General features: G+C 52.4%; 2 protein-coding genes across 5 annotated transcripts; one reads left to right on the top strand and one right to left on the bottom strand.

Moving 5' to 3' along the window:
* Positions 1-2,696: 2,696 nt before the first annotated feature.
* On the top strand, positions 2,697-8,569 carry CA9 (carbonic anhydrase 9). Its single transcript, XM_012770018.3, has 11 exons — positions 2,697-3,089; positions 4,430-4,459; positions 4,707-4,877; positions 4,960-5,102; positions 5,188-5,280; positions 6,268-6,334; positions 7,137-7,294; positions 7,472-7,616; positions 7,740-7,766; positions 8,155-8,236; positions 8,374-8,569. Exons 1-11 carry the CDS (start codon positions 2,729-2,731, stop codon positions 8,432-8,434), a joined length of 1,338 nt encoding a protein of 445 aa, XP_012625472.2. The 5' UTR covers positions 2,697-2,728; the 3' UTR covers positions 8,435-8,569.
* A 967-nt stretch (positions 8,570-9,536) lies between these two features.
* On the bottom strand, positions 9,537-17,032 carry TPM2 (tropomyosin 2). 4 transcript variants are annotated; one of them, XM_012770015.2, is made up of 9 exons: positions 16,815-17,032; positions 16,252-16,377; positions 13,187-13,320; positions 12,972-13,089; positions 12,807-12,877; positions 12,263-12,338; positions 12,023-12,085; positions 11,788-11,857; positions 9,537-9,683 (listed from the first exon to the last, which is right to left on the bottom strand). In XM_012770015.2, the coding sequence occupies exons 1-9, from the start codon at positions 16,926-16,928 to the stop codon at positions 9,601-9,603; spliced, it is 855 nt and encodes a 284-aa protein (XP_012625469.1). In that variant the 5' UTR covers positions 16,929-17,032; the 3' UTR covers positions 9,537-9,600. The 4 variants fall into 4 exon arrangements, with proteins under 4 accessions (XP_012625469.1, XP_012625471.1, XP_012625468.1 ...); XM_012770017.2 differs by lacking the exon at positions 12,263-12,338 and adding an exon at positions 12,591-12,666 and having other exon boundaries at positions 16,815-17,031; XM_012770014.2 differs by lacking the exon at positions 9,537-9,683 and adding an exon at positions 10,443-10,758.
* Positions 17,033-19,958: the final 2,926 nt, after the last annotated feature.

The following is a 19,958-nucleotide window of genomic DNA, read 5'->3' on the forward strand; positions in this document are numbered from 1 at the left end:
ATTTGGTTCCAGAAATGGCAACCTAGAATCTTAGGCTGACTTACTCCTAAGATAAGTGCTTGGAAGACAGCCTGTTATTCAGCCATACAAGTTTTGGTGTACCATATGTCACTCTGATAAAACAGATAATTTGGGCTTCCATAAAAATGTGATGTTATGCTTCTGGGATAGTTGTGGTTTGACATGCACAGGTAATTGACAAAGAGCTCCCTGAGGGCAGGGAAGACATCTTAGTCAATTTGTACTTCTCAAACACCTGGCAAGGTCATCTGCAGAGAGAAAATGATTAATAATGGCTGTTGAATAAAAGACTGACTCAAATACTGAACCCTGCCCTTACGGAGCTCAACGCTATTAAAGCAGATAAAATGTCATAAATCACCCTCATGAGTTAGATGGTGGACAGGGTTATTATTGAGGGCAGGCAAATAACTGTGGTGGCTCAAAGGCACCAGAGATCTTTTTGGATTGGTAGTGAAAGGCTGGTTAAGGAAGGTTTCCGGGAGGAGGTGGCCTTTGAGCTGAGCCTTGAAGAATAGAAGGGGTTTAGACAGGGGAAACAGTAAAGCTATTCAACTATTTAACACAGTAGTGGGTGCACAAGCACCGACCCATCAGAGTTGAAACTGGCTGAGGCACTCAAGTAGGGTCTTGGGGCCCCTGCTATACCAGGCATTATTCCCTTAGATAAAGGATCATGAGGTCTGGAGGGTCCCTAGGGAGGAGGTGGTATGGCAAGGGCACCCCGGAGCTAGGGGCTGTGGCTATATGCCAACAGGATTACAAATATTTCAAAATATTTAATTAACCTATGCAGCCATGCTGGTGTGTGCCTGCTGAATATCAGCCCTCAATATGGACCTGAAATGGCCTTATTCTCTGTGGTTCGTTGAAGCCATAGGGGCTTTGCTAGCATGTGAGCTACAGAACAGTAGGAGCTGTTTTCTATTCAATGCTGCATCCATATGTACTGTGTTTCCCCGAAAATAAGACAGGGTCTTATATTTATTTTTCCTCAAGAAGACACCTTAGGGCTTATTTTCAGGGGATGTGCTATTTTTTTTAAGTACAGTACAACAATCTACATTTATTCAAATATAGTTAAGTTGTCTTCTTCTGGAACAGCATCATAACTCTCCAAACCCCGAATTCCATCCTGAATTTCTTGCGACTCTATTTCCTTTAGAACCATTGGCCCCAATTTCTCATGTTGACCAACAGAACTCTCATGGGGCAGATGAGAAGGGCTGCTCGTCTTCTTTACTGCTCTGAGATGAATGCATGAGTTGTGCAGATATGCTGCGTAGCCATGCCCATCACTAGGTCTTATTTTGGGACTAGGGCTTCTATTGCGCAAATGCTAGAAATCCTGCTTGGGCTTATTTTATGGGTAGGTCTTATTTTCGGGGGAAAACGGTAGGACCTAGAACAGTACCTGAAGGATTAGAGGCGGCTCAATAAATGTTCATTAAATAGGCAAACTGGGAACCCCAAGCCCATTCTTGGGGTCCTCATACTCTTCTATCCTGTCTTCTTGCACTCAGCCTCCCCCTGCAACCCATGTTCCACCTGGCCCTCAACATGCCCTAATATGAGAATTGGATTCTGTTACTCTCCTGCTCAAAATATTTCATGCCTCCCCTTTGCCCAGAATACCATTCTCTCTGCTGGTTTTACCAATTGGTACTATGTCTTCTTCAAGGCCATGATCAAATTTTGCCTACTTCTGTATTGCCTTCTGAGACAGAATTAATCTCTCTCCCCTCAATATTAAATCACTATAATGTCTGCCCTCACTCACTAAACTGTGAGCCCCTCAGGGCAGGGACTGTGTCTTATTCATTTTCACAGCCCAATGCCTGACATATGGTAGGTACTAAATAAATATTTGTGGAATGCAAAAGTAAATGGCATTCCATGGAGCAAGAACTGGATTAACAAAGGTAGTGAAGGGTTTGGCGAAAAAATAGTTTAATTTGGCTAGAGTATGACGGAGACTTATAGGAGATAAGATGGAAAGGTCTCTTGGATAAGGTTTAGAAGGGACGTGGAAGTCAGAAGGACAAGATGGGCATACATTGGTAGGCAGTAGGGAGCCAATGAAAGTTTTTGAGCAGGGGAGTACTATGATGAAAAATATATTTAGGTTAAATTCAGCAGAGTCCCTCTCATACATAAACTCAGTTTTTCATTCAAGCTCAAATTTGCCTCCCAGCTACCCAGCTACCTAACTCACCCTCAGGCTTCCCTAGCTGCTTGTCCTACCCCTCTGTCTGCTCCCTGGCTGGGCCAGGCATGTATACATGGGCTGCTTTCCCTGTCAGCTAGAGGATATGGGGGCCCAGCCCCTCTGACTCTCCCCTTCCCTGCCTGGGGCTGGGAAGCAGGCCAGGGTTAGCTGAGGCTGGCTGGCAAGCAACCAGGCAGTGCCAGGGAGAACCTGTACAGTGCCAGGTGGTGCCTTGGGTTCCAAGCTGAGCCCATGACCCCGATAACCTTCTGCCTGCATACACACCTGGCCCTCACTCCACCCCTCTCTGGGCTTTGGTATCGGGGAGGGGGCACAGAGCCAGACAGACCCGCGGGACTTTGGCTCCATCTCTACAAAAGGGCACTCTGTGAGTCAGCCTGCTCCCCTCCAGGCTTGCTCCTCCCCCACTCGGCTCCTGTTTCCCATGCACGTACAGCCCGTCCACACCGTGTACTGGGATACCCTGCAGTCAGCCACATGGCTCCCTTGTGCCCCAGCCCCTGGCTCCCTCTGCTGATTCCTGCCCCTGCTTCGGGCCTTACTGTACAATTGCTGCTGTCACTGCTGCTCTTGGTGCCTGTGCATACCCAGAGCACACTCCAGATGCAAGGGGATCCTCCCATGGGAGGAGGTTCATCTGGGGAAGATCACCCACTGGGCGAGGAGGATTTGTCCAGTGACGAGGATCCCCCCGGAGAGGATGATCCACTAGGAGAAGAGGATCCACCTGAAGTTGAACCAGGAGAAGATGACTCCCTGAAGTTAGAAGATCTACCTACTGTTGAGGCTCCTGGAGATACTGAAGTCCCCCAGAATAATGCCCACAAGGACAAAAAAGGTAAGTGGCCATCTGCCTCCAAATCTAGGCTCCAGGAGGTTCATGCCTCCCTTCCCCAGCCCCTCACCCAGGCGGTGACTATCCAGGGAAGGAGAGGTGCCTGTACTCTGACAGCCCTGCCAGGCAGGGAAGGGGAGAGGCAGAGGAGCTGGGCCCCTGCATCCTCTAGCTGAAAGGCAAAGCAGCCCACGTATACATGCCTGGCCCAGCCAGGGAGCAAACAGAGAGGTAGGACATGCTGCTAGGGAAGCCTGAGGGTGAGTTAGGTAGCTGGGTAGCTAGGATGCACATTTGAGCTTGAATGAAAAACTGAGTATATGTATTAGTATGAAAGCTAGAAGGAGATGGATGGGAAAATAAAATAAAAGGGGGTACAGATGGAGAGAAGTGATCTGGAAGAGATGGGAGAGAAGAAAGGGGGAGGCTGGAAAGGAGAAAGAGAAAAAACATAGACCAGATGCGGTGGTTCATGCCTGTAATCCTAGCACTCTGGGAGGCCGAGGCGGGAGAATCGTTTGAGCTCAGGAGTTCAAGACCAGCTTGCGCAAGAGTGAGACCCCGTCTCTACTAAAAATAGAAAGAAATTAGCTGGACAACTAAAAATATATAGAAAAAATTAGCCGGGCATGGTGGTACATGCCTATAGTCCCAGCTACTTGGGAGGCTGAGGCAGAAGGATTGCTTAGCCCCGGGGGGTTTGAGGTTGCTGTAAGCTAGGCTGATGCCATGGCATTCTAGCCCGGGCAAGACAGTGAGCCTCTGTCTCAAAAAAAAAAAATAATAATAATAATAAAAATAGGTGAAGAGGGGGAGAAAGGAAAGACTGGGAGTGGGGGGTGGAGTGAGTACCAGAGGATGAGCTAGAATAGTTTGCAGCGATCATCTCATCTTCAGTCTGCAATGAGGAAATTGAGACCTAGGAAAAAGGAAACAGCAAGTAGAGGAACCTGGCATTTCAACTCCCAAGCCAGGAACTTTGGGAAAGGAGTTGGGGACCAGACAAGGCAGAGGGATGAGTGGGGAGGAGAGAGGAATAAGGGAGAAAGGAAAGATGGTCTCCTGATTCGGGCCTCGAGGCTGAGGCGCCCACCCACTTTACAGACCCTAAGACAGCAGTTGCAAACTGGTGGCATTGCTGTGTGGCCTACCCAGCCATGGTGTTACGTTTGGTTGCAGTCTATTGTGCTTTACACCTGGCCCGCTTCAGGCGTGTTACCCTCTATGCCCTGGAAGGCATCTGAGTTTGCGAACCTGAGTTGATTAGAGGGTCCCACCCATTCCAGCTCCAGGGAAAGGACTGGGCTCTAAGATGGGCCTGTTCATCCTTCTCACTTCTGCAGGGGATGACCACAGTCATTGGCGCTATGGAGGTGAGACACCCACGCCTTGCACAGACCCAATCTGGGAACCCAGCCCTGCCGATCTGCCCCACAACTATGCCAGAACACGGGTCCCAGGCGTTCTGGTCACAGCCCACTGCCTGTCCCCGCCCACGTCCCTGATTTCTAGTTCCCGCTCCGAAGTCTCCTGACTCCACCCCTTCACTTTTTCTAGCCGGGTTCCCTAAAAGTTCCCAACCTAGTCATCAGACTTCCTCGCCTCATTATCCCACCCTAGGCGACCCGCCGTGGCCCCAGGTGTCCCCAGCCTGCGCCGGCCGCTTTCAGTCCCCGGTAGATATCCGCCCCGAGCTCGCCGCGGTTTGCCCGGCCCTGCGACCCCTGCAACTCCTGGGCTTCGAGCTCCCGCCACTCCCCAAACTGCGCCTGCGCAACAATGGCCACACCGGTGAGGCGGGCTCCCGGCCGAGCCTGGGGGGCTGAGCCTCGGGACGCGGCGGGGCCCGGCTCACCTGCCTCTCACCACGCAGTGCAGCTGACTCTGCCTCCCGGGCTAGAGATGGCCCTGGGTCCCGGGCGGGAGTACCGGGCCCTGCAGCTGCATCTGCACTGGGGGGCTGCGGGGCGCCTGGGCTCAGAGCACACCGTTGACGGCCACCGTTTCCCTGCTGAGGTGAGCTCGGAGCTGTCTCAGTAAGGGCACAGGTGCAGGGTGGGGCCGGAGATCTGGCACACTCCTACCCTCCTGTCCTTTGCAGATCCACGTGGTTCACATCAGCACCGCATTTGCCAAAGTAGAGGATGCCTTGGGGCGCCCGGGAGGCCTGGCTGTGTTGGCCGCCTTTCTGCAGGTACCAGACCCTGGAAACACCCCTACTCCCTGCCTCCCCACACTCCTGGACCCAGCATATCTTGCTCCCAGAGATCCCATCCCAGCAGGTTCACCCTGGCCTCTGGCCCCTGGCTATCAGCCTCATTCACTCATTGGTTCATTCATTCATCACTGTGACTGTGAACAGGCATTGGACCACCACAAGGATTCAAAGGCCATGCATGGGTCCTTGCCTCTAAGGAGCCCACAGCCAGTGGGGGCTGACATAACAGATATATACAAAGGACATGGAGTAAAAATAGTGGCCATACGGGAGGCGAAACTCCTTCACTAGTGGGGAAGAAAAGGAAGTGTTCCAGGTAGAGACAACAGTATGTGCAAAGACTCAGGATATGGCCTATTTAGGGAATGGCCGATGCGATAACCTGGACATCAGGTAGAGTAATTTCTGTAACATTTCAATGACCCATCATTTCTCCTTTGTGAAATGCAGTATTTAGTGACCTCTTTGGCCCTTTAATAGTCAAAGTTACATACTCAATGATTAGAAGAAGCCAGTAAAGTGAAGGGGTGGTGAGATCCCTTCCAGGCTCACACGCTGATTGCTTCATGCCACCTGCACAGCACAAAGTTGAGAGAGGTGCCTCAGAAATAGCATGTCAGGACCTCACTCCAAAAGTCAAACACATGATTAAGGTGAATGCAAAAGTAACACGAATACAAAGGTGTGTCATGGTTTTTTGTGGGGAACCATGGAGTGTGTGGAAGTAGTGATAAGTGAAACTGTGTAAGGTTAGTTGGGCCCAGGTCACCAAGGGCCTAATATCCCATTGAAAGCCAGTCCACCAAAATTATTTGCAAAGCAAGACTAAATATACTTTGAGTAATAATACATAAGATTTTATGTTTCCTCAGCATTCTCAGAGCTGAGGAATAGGGGAGGACTATGGGAGCCCCACTCCACATTTGGGACTCCCTGTATTCATCTTATGCTGTCATCCCCCAGGAGGGCCCGGAAGAAAACAGTGCCTATGAGCAGTTGCTGTCACATTTGGACAAAATCGCTGAGGAAGGTCAGTTTGTTGGTCTGGCCACTACCCCTGATGCCCTAGTTGGTAGAGAATTGCCTTGGGGAGCCTCAGGTCTGAGGCTGCAGGTGGACTCCTTCCCATGCAGGAGGGGGCTGAGTATGCCCTGGCCCTCATCGTGGCGATGACTGTGAAGCTGACAGAGGCAAACAGGTGCGGGCAAACTGTCCACAACACGCTTAATGGTTACAAACCAAACAAAAGCCAAAATTAGACAAAAAAAACCCAAAAACCACAAAAGATAAAAAATGGTGTTTGGAACTTTTAGGGTCAAGTCTGGAGAGCTAAACTTTTTTTGAGAACTGCCTACTTCTCTTTCATAAGCATCAAATATTTTGACTTTGTAAATACTTTTATTGGAAATCTTCTTTCCCTTCTCAGTCACTCCGGGTCATTTTAAATCTCATTTATTCTATGAGACCTTTGGGTTTTTGTTAACCTAGAGCGAACTCTGCCTTTGGAGTTCTTGTGTCTGTTTTTTTATAGTTATAAATATTCATATTTATTTATAAATTATGCAGCTCATTTTCCCTTTTTAATTCACTCTGGGCTTAAATCTGTTGTGCAGCCTTTGGTGGCAGTGTGCGGGAAGACTGAAGACGCAGAGGGAGGACCTCAGCAGCTCTTGCTCCACGAGGCCTCTTCCAGGCCCACAGCCCTTTACTTTCTTTTGAGTCATGTCTTACGGGAAGGGCCCACACTCAGGGAACAAGTGTCTCAGGGAGTTAACTTGGCTCCTCGGAGGGACACGATGTAGGTGAGACCCCAACACAGGTCCTTTCCACAGGCTCAGAGACTTCAGTCCCAGGACTGGACGTATCTGCACTGCTACCGTCCGACCTCAGCCGCTACTTCCGATATGAGGGGTCTCTGACCACACCGCCCTGTGCCCAGGGGGTCATCTGGACTGTGTTCAACCAGACAGTGAGGCTGAGTGCCAAGCAGGTGAGGTAGGGCAAAGAAATCTAGAATGAGGTAAGAAAGTGGAGAATGAAGACATCAAGGGGCTGGGTGTGGGGGTGTGGGAGATGGAGGTGGCACCCTGAGGTGTTGGCTGCGAGGAGGCCTGGGACCCTTGTTTCCTTTCATGCCTTGAGCCCTCCCCACACACACCCTCCCTAGCTGCACACCCTCTCTGGCTCCCTATGGGGACCCAGTGACTCTCGGCTACAGCTGAACTTCCGAGTGACACAACCTTTGAATGGGCGAGTGATTGAGGCCTCCTTTCCTGCTGGAGTGGACATCAGTCCTCGAACCATTGAGCCAGGTACATCTTTGTCCGGTGTTCCCTCAGCCACAGGACCCTCACCTTCCCATGTGTCTTCATTTGTGCCAGTGTCTATCACTGGTGGTCACAGTGCGGCTCTTAATGTCTTCTTTTTCTCTGTAGTCCGCCTGAATTCCTGCTTTGCTGCTGGTGAGTCTGTGCCCCTCCTCTTGCTGTTACTGGGGGACACCTCTCCCAGGGGCTAATGAGGACCACCTCTGCTCCGTCCTTTGCTGCAGAACAGATCCCTAACCCCAGTCCTATTCCAAGTCAGAACATGGGGTGGGGGATTCTGCTATTGTCAGAATGAGGCTCTAGAAATCTAGCATCCCCCTCCCCGAACAGCCATTTTACTTAGCTTTTAGGAAGGAAAAATGGTGCCTATCTTACCTCTTCCCATGTATCCACCCCTATTCCTCGACTGACCTCTTCTGGAAACCAAGGCATTGGGGCTGCCGGAGAATGTGGGACAGGGGTTGGGGGGTGCACTGAAGCAAGCTTTGAGGAGTCCTGCAGACCTCCTCTCTCCCCCTCCCAGGTGACATCCTGGCTCTGGTTTTTGGCCTCCTCTTTGCTGTCACTGGCATTGCCCTCCTTGTGCAGATGCGAAGGCAGCACAGGTATTATACTGACTCCTCCCCCAGGCACAACCCCTAGCCCTGTGGAGTCCAGAACACCAAGTTTCACTCACACTGCACTCAAGTGAGCTCATCTGGGGCCAGTTTTCTGATTAGGCTTCCCCGTTGTGTATACACAGAAGTGGGGCCAAAGCGGTTGTCAGCTACCACCCTGCAGAGGTTGCTGAGACAGGCGCCTAGAGGCCTGGAACTTGGAGGATGTGCAGAGTACCGGCTAGAGGAATCTGAGGGAAGCTGGAAACTCTGTCCTGTCCTGCCCATTATACCACTTCCTTTTTAACCTCCAAAGATGTTTTTTAAATATTTCTAATAAAATATGTGGAAATCACCTTTGTTCCTCAGAAGGAGTGCATATTAATTTGCTATTGCTGCTGCAACAAATTACCACAAACTTAGTGGTAATGCAAATTTACCCTCTTCTAGTTCTGGAGGCTCTTAAGTCCAAAATGAATCTTATGGGCTAAAGTGAAGATGTCAGTAGGGCTGGTTCCTTCTGGATGCTCTGAGAATAGAATATTTCCTTGCCTTTTTAAGATTCTAGAAGGCAACTGCATTTCCTGGCTCCTTCCATGCATCACTGCAGTCTTTTGTTCTCATTGTCACATCCCCTACTAATGCCTTTGAACTTCTTGCCTCCCTTTTATAAAAACCCTTGTGATCACACTGAGCCTACCCAGATAACTCAGGATGATCTCCCCATCTCAAAACCTTAGCTTAATCACAAAATCCCTTTCCCATGTAAGGTAACATTTCACAGGATTAGAATGTGGACAATTTTGGAGGAGGGGCATTATTCTGCCCACCACAGATGTTATCAGGAAGGGGAAAGAAATGACTGATACTGTTGGAATGGCCTTGTGTGTGTGTGTGTGTGTGTGTATGTATGTTGGGGTTAGGGCAGACTATAGCCTCTGGGCTTAAAATCACAGAGCTTTTTCGGTTAAACCTGTGTCGTCGTCTTGTATTTTTGCCTTCAGAATGTATGGTCTGTAAAACACAAGCTTGAGGTTGAAAAAAAAGAATGTATGGTCTGGCCCACTGGAGTAAGGCAGTACTGCTGAGTAAAGCTCCTTTGCCCTGCAGGGAGTAAGGGCCAGATGTCCCCCCAGGCCTATTGGTTTCTCTGTTTCACACAGCCTGTCCATGATCCCTCCTCATTGAGCCCTGTGCTCCCACCTCACGGCTGCCAGTGAAAAGGACATTCCAATACAGAGCAAAGATCTAGCCCTCTCATTCAGAGGTCTTCCAACTCCAGCAAAGAAATGCTTAAAGGGCCCTGTGATGCTGGTAACATCAGTTTTATTGGGCTGGGGTAGCCACTGTAGCCTGGCGGGGCAGGGTGGCCCTCACAGGTTGTTGAGTTCCAGCAGGGTCTGGTCCAGAGTCTGGTGAATCTCCACGTTCTCCTCCTTGGCACTGGCCAAGGTCTCTGTGAGGGGAAGCAGCAGGTGAGGAGGGGCAGGGAGACATCAGGGGGAGACATGGGGTGGCACGGACAGGGGAAAGTGACATATAGACATGGAGTGGGTTAGGACATGCAGGAAGACACAGCATCAGGGCCCCCTGGGCCTCATGGGCAGACAGATGCACTGAGCAGGATGAGGGGAACAGGACAGACACGGATGCCTCACTGAAGACCTCGGGATCATGGAGGTGGGATGGGGAGGCCTGAGTCATCAACTAATTTGCCCTCTTTCTTGAAAAGGTTTAAGAAAGTTGGAAACAGAAGGAAAGACAAAGATTGAGCCAGGAAAGGGAGGGCCAGACAGAGACAGACAGACTTGAGACAGAAAACAGACCTGCAGCTGCAGTGAAAGCCCCATGTTGCTGATATCCAACCTTTTTCCGGACTTCATTCCAGACCTTTCACAACCTTCGTGCCCCTCCCGGCACCTCACCGCCCATTTCCCTTCCAGCCCTTCTGCCGGATCCTGGAAGCCCAACTAAGTGCTCTGGGGTCAGTGGCGGGCACCGGGTGTGTGGAGGGGGGCCACATAGACCCACATGCAGCAGTGAGAGTCAGAGGGCGACAGACTGGGAGTGCCATGCGGAGGGGTTTGGGTGTGAGTGCGCTTGGTGTAGAGGGGTGTGTCACATGATGGGGGTGTGGTAAGAGCTAGGGTCTCAGGAGTGAACCAACACTCTATGGCAGTGATGGAAGTGCTCTCTGGAGGGCAGGAAAACAGTATGGAGACCAAGTTCAGAGTTTATTAGGCAGCAAAGAGGGGTGGAGGGTGTGATAGACAAAAGGATGAAGCCAGTGCCAGAGTGGGCAGAGGGTATGATGGGGGCTCTCTCTGGGCTGCTCCCAGCCTGGCTGTGCAATGTTGGCAACTTTTGCTCCTCCTGCCTCCCCTTTCCCACAGAAAGAATGGAAAGAAGAGGAGAGAAGGGGCTGGGGTGGCCACACTGGTGTGCAGCTCAGAGGGAGGTGATGTCATTGAGCGCGTTGTCCAGCTCCTCGCTGATGGCCTTGTACTTCATCTTCTGGGCATAGACTTCATCTGGGGAGTCCGGGGATGGGGGGCCAGGTGGGAGTGTGGGGAGAGGGAATGGAGGGAAAGAGGCAAGGAAGGAAGGAGACAGGGTAAAGGGAAGGAGAGAAAAGGATCAGAGAGAGGTGGACAGAGTGAGAGAGACAGGCTAGAGAACAGGCTGGACAGCCATCAAGGTTCCCTTCTCCCCACCCCTCTCTTTTGTCCTTCTTTGTATCCCAAATTAGTTCTCCCCTCAGGAGCTCCTGCCTCCCCAAGGGCCTGTGGGCACAGTGCTCTGGACAAGCAGGAATGCTTGCTTAAGCGGGAGAGCAAGGGTGCTGAAGCCAGAAAGGGCTACCATTCTAAAGTTGGAGATAAAATTGATGCTTGCCTGAGAAGGCTGGAAGCAAGAGAAGTGGGAAAGTGAAAGGGTTATCATAGAATAGACAGGCATAGAAAGGGACCTTTAGTCACGACACTGTCAATGATACAGCCACAGGCTAATAAATATCTGGATGTTTGTTTTCACCAAATCTAGCTTAATATAGTATTTTCCATTAATGTTGTCATGCAAACCTACATATTAAATCAAATTGCTCTCTAATAAAGTCTCTGTGATGTGACTCTATTGTGTGACACTTGGAGATGGGATTGTCTGAATCAGTGCCACTCAGAGTGTGGTCTGAGGACTGGTAGAGTTACCATAGAGCTGGTTAGAAATGCAAATTCTACAGCCCACATACAGCAGTCACTTTGGAGTAGGACCCAGGAATCTGTGTTTCTAAAACCCTCCAGGTGATTCTCGTGTACACCGAAGTTCTCGTGCATGTGAAGTTCTCGTGTACGCAACCAGAGTTGACGTGAGTGGCCAGCTACAATTATTGGAATTTGAATTGTAGGCCTAGCCCCCTGGAGTTTGTGGAGTCCTCAATGGTCCAACTCTAGTTTATTGGTGGCAAATAGAATGTGGTGAGAAGATAAGGGGCAGACTAATAGTCACAATGGGTGTGGACCTACTTAAAAACGGCTTTGGGTATGAGGGAGTATCCCTTTTACCTTCTAGGTCATCAATGGTTTTCTCCAGCTTTGCCACAGACCTTTCAGCAAACTCTGCGCGGGTCTCAGCCTGGGAGTAAAGGCAGGGTGGGAGAAATGGGAAAAAGGAGGCCTTCCTTGAGACCACTGGTCAACCTTCTCTCCATCCCTGTGGCCACATTCCCTGCCATGGGTAGTCTCTGGTGGGGATCAGGGTGGCCTGAAGGAAGACTGGGCACTAGAAGAAAACTCTCACCTCCTTCAGCTTCTCCTCCAGCAGTTTGATCTCCTCTTCATATTTATCCTCTTTGGTGGAATACTTTTAGGGACAGACACATGTTGTCAGTATATCACCTCCACGAATATTTCATTTCTCCACTAACCCCACAGGCTCCTCATGATCTTGCCTCTGTTGAGCACCCAGCCCCTCCATGCCTGGGCCCGTCACCCCCTCCCCTGCAGGACCCATCCTTACTGCCCTTCTTCCCCCTTCTACCTTGTCGGCTTGGGCCTCCAGGGATTTCAAGTTGTTGGTAACAATTTTCAGCTCCTCCTCTAGGTCCCCACATTTACTGTAGGGGTGTGTGGCATGGCAGGGTGTGAGGGCACAGTGAGGCCAGACAGTAGAGATGGCACAGTGGGGGAGGGGTGGAGGAGAGAAGAGAAGAGCAAGGTTGTGAGAGTGACAGCAGGCAGAGTTTGGAAGCCCCAGGCCCTTCCTGACCCCCAGCCAGTGAGAGAGAGCAGCCTCAGATGCTGAGCAGGAGGAGAAGGCGAGCTGAGAGAAGGCAACATTGCCCAGAAAGGTCCAGAGAGGTCACTACCTCCTCCTCTGAGGCCATCAGAGACTTGAGGGCCTGGTCCATGGTTCGAAGTTCCTCCTCCAATTGCCTTGCTCGGCTGGGGGCAGTGGGCAGGGGTCAGAGGACAGGACCTGTCCCTATGTCCCCAAGCCTGGGACACTGCCTCCCCACTGTGCAGAGGGCCCCATGGGCACTGGCTCAGGCCAAGTGTCACTTGTTACCCCAGGGTATCTTTACCTCTCGGCCACCTCAGCTCTCTCTTCTGAGCGCTCCAGCTCTCCCTCCAGGATCACCAGCTTCCTGGCCACCTGGAAAGTGGGAGAGAGAAAGAGTGGATCAGTGGTGGACAACTGGGGGTTTCTGGGGCTTGGCAGTGAGAAGGAAGCGGGGCAGGGCTGTCACCTCCTCGTATTTGCGATCTGAATCCTCGGCGATGTGCTTGGCCTCCTTCAGCTGCATCTCCTGCAGCTCCATCTTTTCCTCATCCTTCATGGCCCGGTTCTCAATGACCTTCATTCCTCTGGGAGGCAGGGAGAAGAGCAACTGTGGGGTCAGGACCAGAAGAGACAGGATCCCTCCCCCCCATCGGTCCTCCCCACTCAGGGCCCCCTGCCCACCTCTCGCTCTCATCAGCTGCCTTCTCAGCCTCCTCCAGCTTCTGCAGGGCGGTGGCCAGGCGCTCCTGCGCCCGGTCCAGCTCCTCCTCTACCAGCTGAATACGGCGGTTCAGGGAGGCCACTTCTGCCTCAGCCTATGTGTCAGAGGGCAGAGGGCAAAAAGGCTTTTGTCTGCCATGGATGAGAATCAGAGGCTCCAGAGGGTGGCAAGACTCTTCTCAAGAAAGAACCTAGGCTTCCTGGCTACTAGACTTTCAACCTATTTTCTCCCCAACCAACCATCTTCTGCCCAGACTGGAGACTCTGTACTCCAGCCAAAACGATGCAATCTTTGACAAGCCCCACTCCCCTGCTACAGGGCCTCTTCTGGCACTGTGCATGGTTATCTGCATGCAGGTCCTCTGTTCCCTGTGAGAGCACTCCATGTGCTCTGATTCCTTCACAGCAGAGCCTGGCTCAAGTAAGGAGATGGGGAAGATTCAAGCCAACCAGGTTTTACTGCCGATGATAAGAATATCCAGTCACAGAATCAAGCTCAGTGATGTCACTGGTTGCCAGGGAGACTCCCAGCAAGGGGCCCAAGAGGCAAGCCAGGTCTATAGGTGACATCCAAGGCTGTGGCAAGGGGCTCCCTGCCAAGGCCAGGAGATAGCTGGGACAATGCAGGGGCAGTGTGAGGGATGGATACTCAGCCCCCCGTCTTGCAATATGGAGGCAAAACCATGGAGGTTTTGGAAAAGGGCCAAAAAACCTGATGATACACTGAGAAAATGGGAGGGCAGAGCAAGGGGGGCCCCAATAAAGGAAAATGAGAGAAGCAATGCAGTCTGGTGTTAAGAGCATCAGCTCTGAGTCAGACTGTTGTCTGTGAGCCACCACTCAGCCACTCAACACTTGTGTGACCTTGTGCAACTTATTTAGTCTAAGCCTCAGTTTCCTCCTTAATAAGTTGGAGTTAACAATAATGGTTCCCTCTTTTTAGGGCTGTTCTGAGATAATGAGGTGCTTCTAATACTCAATTAATCAACAGGACTCGATTAATCATCGGGGAGGCTTATGAAACCAAACAGATTCTTTTGTTTCATGCTAGATCCACTGAACTGAGATCTTCAGGGTAGGTGCTCGGGAATCGTCTCTTTCTTTTAAAAAAACCCCAAGTGATTCTGATGATAAGCGCAGTTTTGGAAACAGTAAAATAATATGCAGAAAGCACCAAGCACATTGCCTGCACAGAGTCCATACTCTATAAATGTTAGAGCATCCCTGTCTCTCCCTCAAAAACAAAGACTTAGAGATGCTGAGATTTAAGACTGGAAAGGAGGAAGCACCAGTGTAGGGAAAGGAGCGAGTGGAGGGAGAGGAGCTGGGTGGCAGCATTGGGGCAGAGGGCCTGGAAGCAGGTCTGGGGTGGCACTGTAGGACAGGAGAGACACAGCACCATATATAGAAAGTAGACTTAGTTTGTCCTGCAGGTGCTAAAGGCACCTGGAGCTTGGCCACCTAGAGTGACAAGAGCCCATCATGGGCACAGGGCCGGATGACTCAGTGTGGAAGGATTCTGGGGACAGCACTGGGGGCTGGGAAGGATAACTCTGGGAGACGTTGGAGGACTATATTCTAGAGAAAGATGAAACTCTGTAAAAGAAAAACTCTCTTCGTGGTGGTAGGGGGACAAACGACTCTGGAAAGTTTGGGAAGTCCTGGGGTCCTCGTCATCATGGGACTGATATTGCCATTTCCTGCTCCTCAAGCTCTTCCCAGTTATGGATGTCATTCTCTAACCCCAGGACCGACACTACTATCCCCACTGGACAAATTGGAAGCAAGAAGAGAAAGGAGAAACTGAGGCACTGTTTAAATTAAGTTGCTGGGTTCAAGGTTACACGGTAAGTTTGGGCAGTCTTTCCTATCTGCTTCTGGCACTGCTGTTCTGCCTCCCCAGCTCTGGCCCTGACCGCCCTGCTCCCTACCAGCCCCCACCCAGCTCCTTGGGTTTCCAGTCCTGCCTCCAGCTGCACTGGGCCTTGGTTATTTATAGAGTGTCAGATGCCCAGGGCTGTGCTTGCTAGCAGCTGCAGGGCAGTTCCCTCCCAAGTGGCAGGGCCAGTGGAGAACCAAAACTGGGGGCTGGAGATCAGAGAAGCTCAACCCCCGGGGGCTGGGGAACAGGGAGAATGGTCAACACAAACAGTAATGTCATCTCTGATGCTCAGATCATGCTTTATGCCAATCCCCCCGTACACCCCAACCATAGGTTCATACTAAAATAATTGCGTATGGAAGGCAGACGGGGAAATGGAGGTAGAGAGTGGTGAAAGTAGGATGTCCAAAGCTATATGGCCATTCTCCTACCTTAAGGTGGGAGTTGGGGATGTTAGCAAGTTGAGAAGTCTGGTTGGGGTTATAGGGTGGGCAGAAAAATCTCAGGGTAGGCAGGCCCTTTTAAGGTAGCTGCTTTGGCATTTGTGGCCCTGTCCCTCGGCCCTGTGGCCTGGCATGGTCTCGAGGCTGACAGCTTAATGAGGGTAAATGAGGAGCCGTTAGAACCTGAGCTTGGGCCTCAGTGCACAGAAGGGCTAGTGGAGCCAGAGGTCAAGGCCAGGGAATTTCTAATGGTCCCTTAGGGGTGTAACTCAAGTTGGGCCCCATCTTTGGATCCCTCTCCCTCCTCCTGCTCAATAGTACCTCACACCCCCATCTTCCCACCCCCAGTCTAGCTGCAGTCTCCTCTCCAATTTCAGCTGCAGGATTAACCGAGGTAGATCGTAAATTCTTGTACTACATACCCCCACAATGACTCACTGCTTGATCACTGTACATTTCCAAAGCTGGACCCAAACGGAATTATAAGGCTAAGTCCTCTGGGGGAAGTGGTAGGTGGTTTTGATTTACCCACTGTCTTGGATTATTTGTGTAAGCTTGCCTTAGCCCTGGGGAACTGAGAGGAAGCCATTTCTGTCCTGGTGCTAGGGATATCTAGGTCCCTTTCTTCCCTCATCCACATGCCTAGGGGGACCCTCCCAGGTGCACCAATTCCTCCCACTGTCCCCCAAGTCCACACTCACGTCAGTCGCCTTCTTCTCGGCTTGCTCCAGTTTCTCCTGGGCATCCTTCACGGATTCAGAATACTTTTCCACCTCATCCTCTGTCCCCTTCAGCTTCTTCTGGAGGCCCTGCTGCTCCTCTTCCAGCTAGGAGAGAGGGGCTCTATCAGCCAGGCCTGGGTGGGCGCCCAGGCAGGGAGAGGAGGCAGGAGTGTGTGCAGGGGGCTAGGAAGAGTTATTTGGAGGCTGCTGGAGAGGAAGGGGATAACAGAGGAGGGGCAGTCCAGTCAAACGGTTTGGGGGACCTGGTGGGGGTACAGAGAAAGCCTTAAGCCATAAGGATCAAGACCCATCATTGCTCTGCAAGGGAAGGGGTGGAAACCAGGAGACTGGGGCGCCCCAGGCTACGGTGGGTGAGATGAAGTGTGGCTCTGGCTGGGGACCTGAGAGTACTGAGAAGGCCTAGCCCTCACCCTGGGTGGGAGAGCACCTTGGAGAGCAGGCCCAAGGCTGGGAGACCCAGGGCAAGAGCCCATCCGATTCTCGGTGGGGGAGGGGAGGCTGCACTGGGCTTGGGCCCCCACCTGCTTGCAGCGGTCCTCAGCTTGCTTCTTGTCTGCTTCGGCCTGCTCAGCACGGTCGATGGCATTCTCCTTGTCCAACTTTAGCATCTGCATCTTCTTCTTGATGGCGTCCATGGCTGCGGTGGGGCGTGGGCCGGCTGGTAGGCAGTGAGGACCAGGCGGACTGGGCGCACGGGTGGTGGATGAGGAGGACCGAGCGGGACTGGGATGTCCCAGCCGGGCGGGCGCCTAAAAGGCTGGGAGGGACCGGGCGGAGCCCGCAACCAGGACCCTCCCCCACCTCGGCCCAAACCTTGTAGGGGCAGAAGCAATGCCCGGCTGGGGGGGCGCGGCCGCCCCCTGTGCCCACCCCTCGGGCCCGCCCCCTTGGGGGTCCCACCCCTATCCCTCTAGCCCGCATCCCCCAGCAAGCCATCGGAGGAAAAAGCATACGACCGTCGACCGTAGGCTGGAAAAACCCTCTAGCTACAGAGGGGAGGGGACCCTCGGGCTGGGGGCTCTGTGCTTCTTCTGACTGACAGCCGGGCCCAGTGGCAGCTGCGGCTGGAGCCCCTGGGGCTATTTCGGGGCGTGAGCTCAGGGCAGCTGCCCTGGCGCTGAGACTGGCGTGCCCCCCCCCTCAGCTGGAGCAGCCGCTGCCCTTAATTTAGAAGTTTCCTGTAAATCCCTCCGGATTAAATGTCTCTTGGGAGGCGGAGTTCCTCCGCGGTTCGAGTGCCTCAGTTTACCTCGAGTCCTAGACTCTAGGTTTGCGTTACTGACGTGGTGGTGGTGGTGGCGGTGGAGTCTCACCGGGGACTTGGGGAAATTGAGGCAGGACGAGAGCCCAGAGCCCGGGTCGCAGGGCGGAGCGCAGTCCTGGTTGCTGCCCCGAAGGGCGGGCCTGACCTCTCTTTCCCTCCCAGCCCCTGCCCCTGTCCCAGGAGACTAGCCCTTCCTCTGCCAGCCGGGGCGGCTGGGGACCCGGCTCCTCGCCCCGCCCCCCACGTGCCCCGCATACTTTCCACGCGGCTACTGCCCGGCTGGTCACCGCGCGCTCCCCGCCCCCACTCCCACCCGGGACAAGTCCCCTTTCGCCGCCTTCCCCGCCTCTTCAGCCCGCCCCCCTCCACCCCACCGCCCCCCTGCTTTCGCCTGCCCCTCCTCCCCTTCTCCCAGCGGACTCTCCTCTCTTCCCCAGTGGGCCAACTTTACGCCAAATTTTCTTTTCTGCCCTTTTTTGGGCTGTTTCCCCGGGGGAGGCGGGGCCGGGCCGGGGCGGAGGAGGCAGGGGGCGAGGGGCGAGTTGCTGAGCGGCGGGGCGGCGTCGGGAGCCCGGGCTGAGATCCCCTCCGACCGAGGCCGCAGAAGCAGCTCCCAGAGCCGGGTCCTCGGTCGGGAAGTGAGAGGCGCGGGGCGCGAGGCTGTTTGTTTTCCTTTTCCCTTGGGGTGGGGTGGGGGGTGTGGGGGGAGAGGAAATGGAGAGCCGCCCCGGAGGAGGGGGAAGGGGAGGAGAGACGGGGCGGAGGAATCCGGGAGGGAGCGGTTCGCCTCGGGCCCCATGCGCAGAGGGGCGGGAGGCCTGGATTCTGCTGGGGGGGGGGCTGCGCCCCGAGGGAACCATGGGCCGCGGGAAGGGGACGCGGAAATGCTTTCAGATCTGCCTAACTGCACAGGGAGTGACCTCTCCTGACCTCGCAGTGTTCCCTAAACTCCGTAGAAGACACCTCATCCGCCCAGTAGCCTACGCTGGACCCCCCCTCCCGGGGTGATCAAGTGCTCCCCGCCCTACACTTCTCACATCCACGTAATTCTGGAGATTCTGCTTCCTACTTATTAGGTTCCCTCTTAGAGTGTGGGCTTTCCTTGGGCAGCTGCTTATATTACCTCCTGTCTAGGTCTTTTATGGTCTTTATGGTTCCCCAACTCCTTCATTCATTCGATCGTTCCACGACATTGCTGCCAAAAACCTTTTAAAAAGTTAATGCGAATAGAATCTAAAATACTCCACAACCCCTCCCTACTCCCTGCTCCTTTTGAGGAGAAAACACCCACACTTCTTAATATGGTATAGAAGGGCCTTTGTTTTGCATCCTGCCTACCTCTCTAACCTCATCTTTCATTCCCAGCCTCACCCCCAGTACTCAAGACTTGTTTTGTTTTTTTTGGAGACAGAGTCTCACTTTGTTGCCCAGGCTAGAGAGTGAGTGCAGTGGCATCAGCGTAGCTCACAGCAACCTCAATCTCTTGGGCTCAAGCAATCCTACTGCCTCAGCCTCCCGAGTAGCTGGGACTACAGGCATGTGCCACCATGCCCGGTTAATTTTTTGTATATATATATATTTTTAGTTGGTCAATTAATTTCTTTCTATTTTTAGTAGAGACAGGTCTCGCTCAGGCTGGTTTCGAACTGCTGACCTTGAGCAATCCGCCTGCCTCAGCCTCCCAGAGTGCTAGGATTTACAGGCGTGAGCCACCACGCCTGGCTCCAATACTCAGACTTGTACTTCATGCTGCGTTCATACTGAGCTAGGGGCAGGAGCGGGAAATAGCTGTCCTTTTCTCCGACCTTCCCCATTTTATGCATTCTGTTCCCGCTCCCTAAAATGCCCTTCCCCTAGGCTTCCTGGTGGCCTTTAAGACTCAGATCAAATGTCAGCTTTTCTGGGAAGCCTTCCCTGGCCATGACCCAGCCCACCCCTTCCAACTGATAGGTGCAAGTTCTTGGTGCTGCTTATCACTCTCATGCTACCCCCATGTTGTAACTGTCCTTGTACCTGTTGTCCCTTCCACTGGTCTGTAAGTCCTCCAGAAGAGGAACTGTTGTTTTCAATTTTCAATCCCCAATGCCTAGTACAGCACCAGGCATAGAGCTGGCACTTGATAAACATTTGCCAAATGAGTTTTTTATGTGCCAATGTCTGGGCACACAAATATACTAATATGGTGTGGAGCTAGAGAAACTCATGATCTAGTACACCCGTTCTGGAACCTTCTGTTCTTAGAACACCTTACACTCTTAAAAATCATTGAAGACCCCAAAAAAGCTTTTGTTGAAGTGGGTTATATCTAGCAATACTTGCCATAGTAAGATGGAAACTGAGAAAGCTTTAAAATATTTATTAATTCATTAAAAATAAAATAAGCCCATTACACATTAACTAT

The sequence above is a fragment of the Microcebus murinus genome, chromosome 12, assembly GCF_040939455.1.
Source record: "Microcebus murinus isolate Inina chromosome 12, M.murinus_Inina_mat1.0, whole genome shotgun sequence".
Classification (NCBI taxonomy): domain Eukaryota; kingdom Metazoa; phylum Chordata; class Mammalia; order Primates; family Cheirogaleidae; genus Microcebus; species Microcebus murinus.

Bases quoted from the DNA above. Each gene is read 5' to 3' on its own strand.
- CA9 (XM_012770018.3), top strand. From the start codon at position 2,729: ATGGCTCCCTTGTGCCCCAGCCCCTGGCTCCCTCTGCTGATTCCTGCC. The intron at 6,335-7,136 runs GTCAGTTTGTTG...TCCTTTCCACAG, and splicing joins GGACAAAATCGCTGAGGAAG to GCTCAGAGACTTCAGTCCCA. The intron at 7,767-8,154 runs GTGAGTCTGTGC...TCCCCCTCCCAG, and splicing joins GAATTCCTGCTTTGCTGCTG to GTGACATCCTGGCTCTGGTT.
- TPM2 (XM_012770015.2), bottom strand. From the start codon at position 16,928: ATGGACGCCATCAAGAAGAAGATGCAGATGCTAAAGTTGGACAAGGAG. The intron at 12,086-12,262 runs GTAGAAGGGGGA...TGTCCCTAAAAG, and splicing joins TGGAGGCCCAAGCCGACAAG to TATTCCACCAAAGAGGATAA. The intron at 9,684-11,787 runs GTAAAAGGGATA...TTCCCCTCACAG, and splicing joins AACCATTGATGACCTAGAAG to AGACCTTGGCCAGTGCCAAG.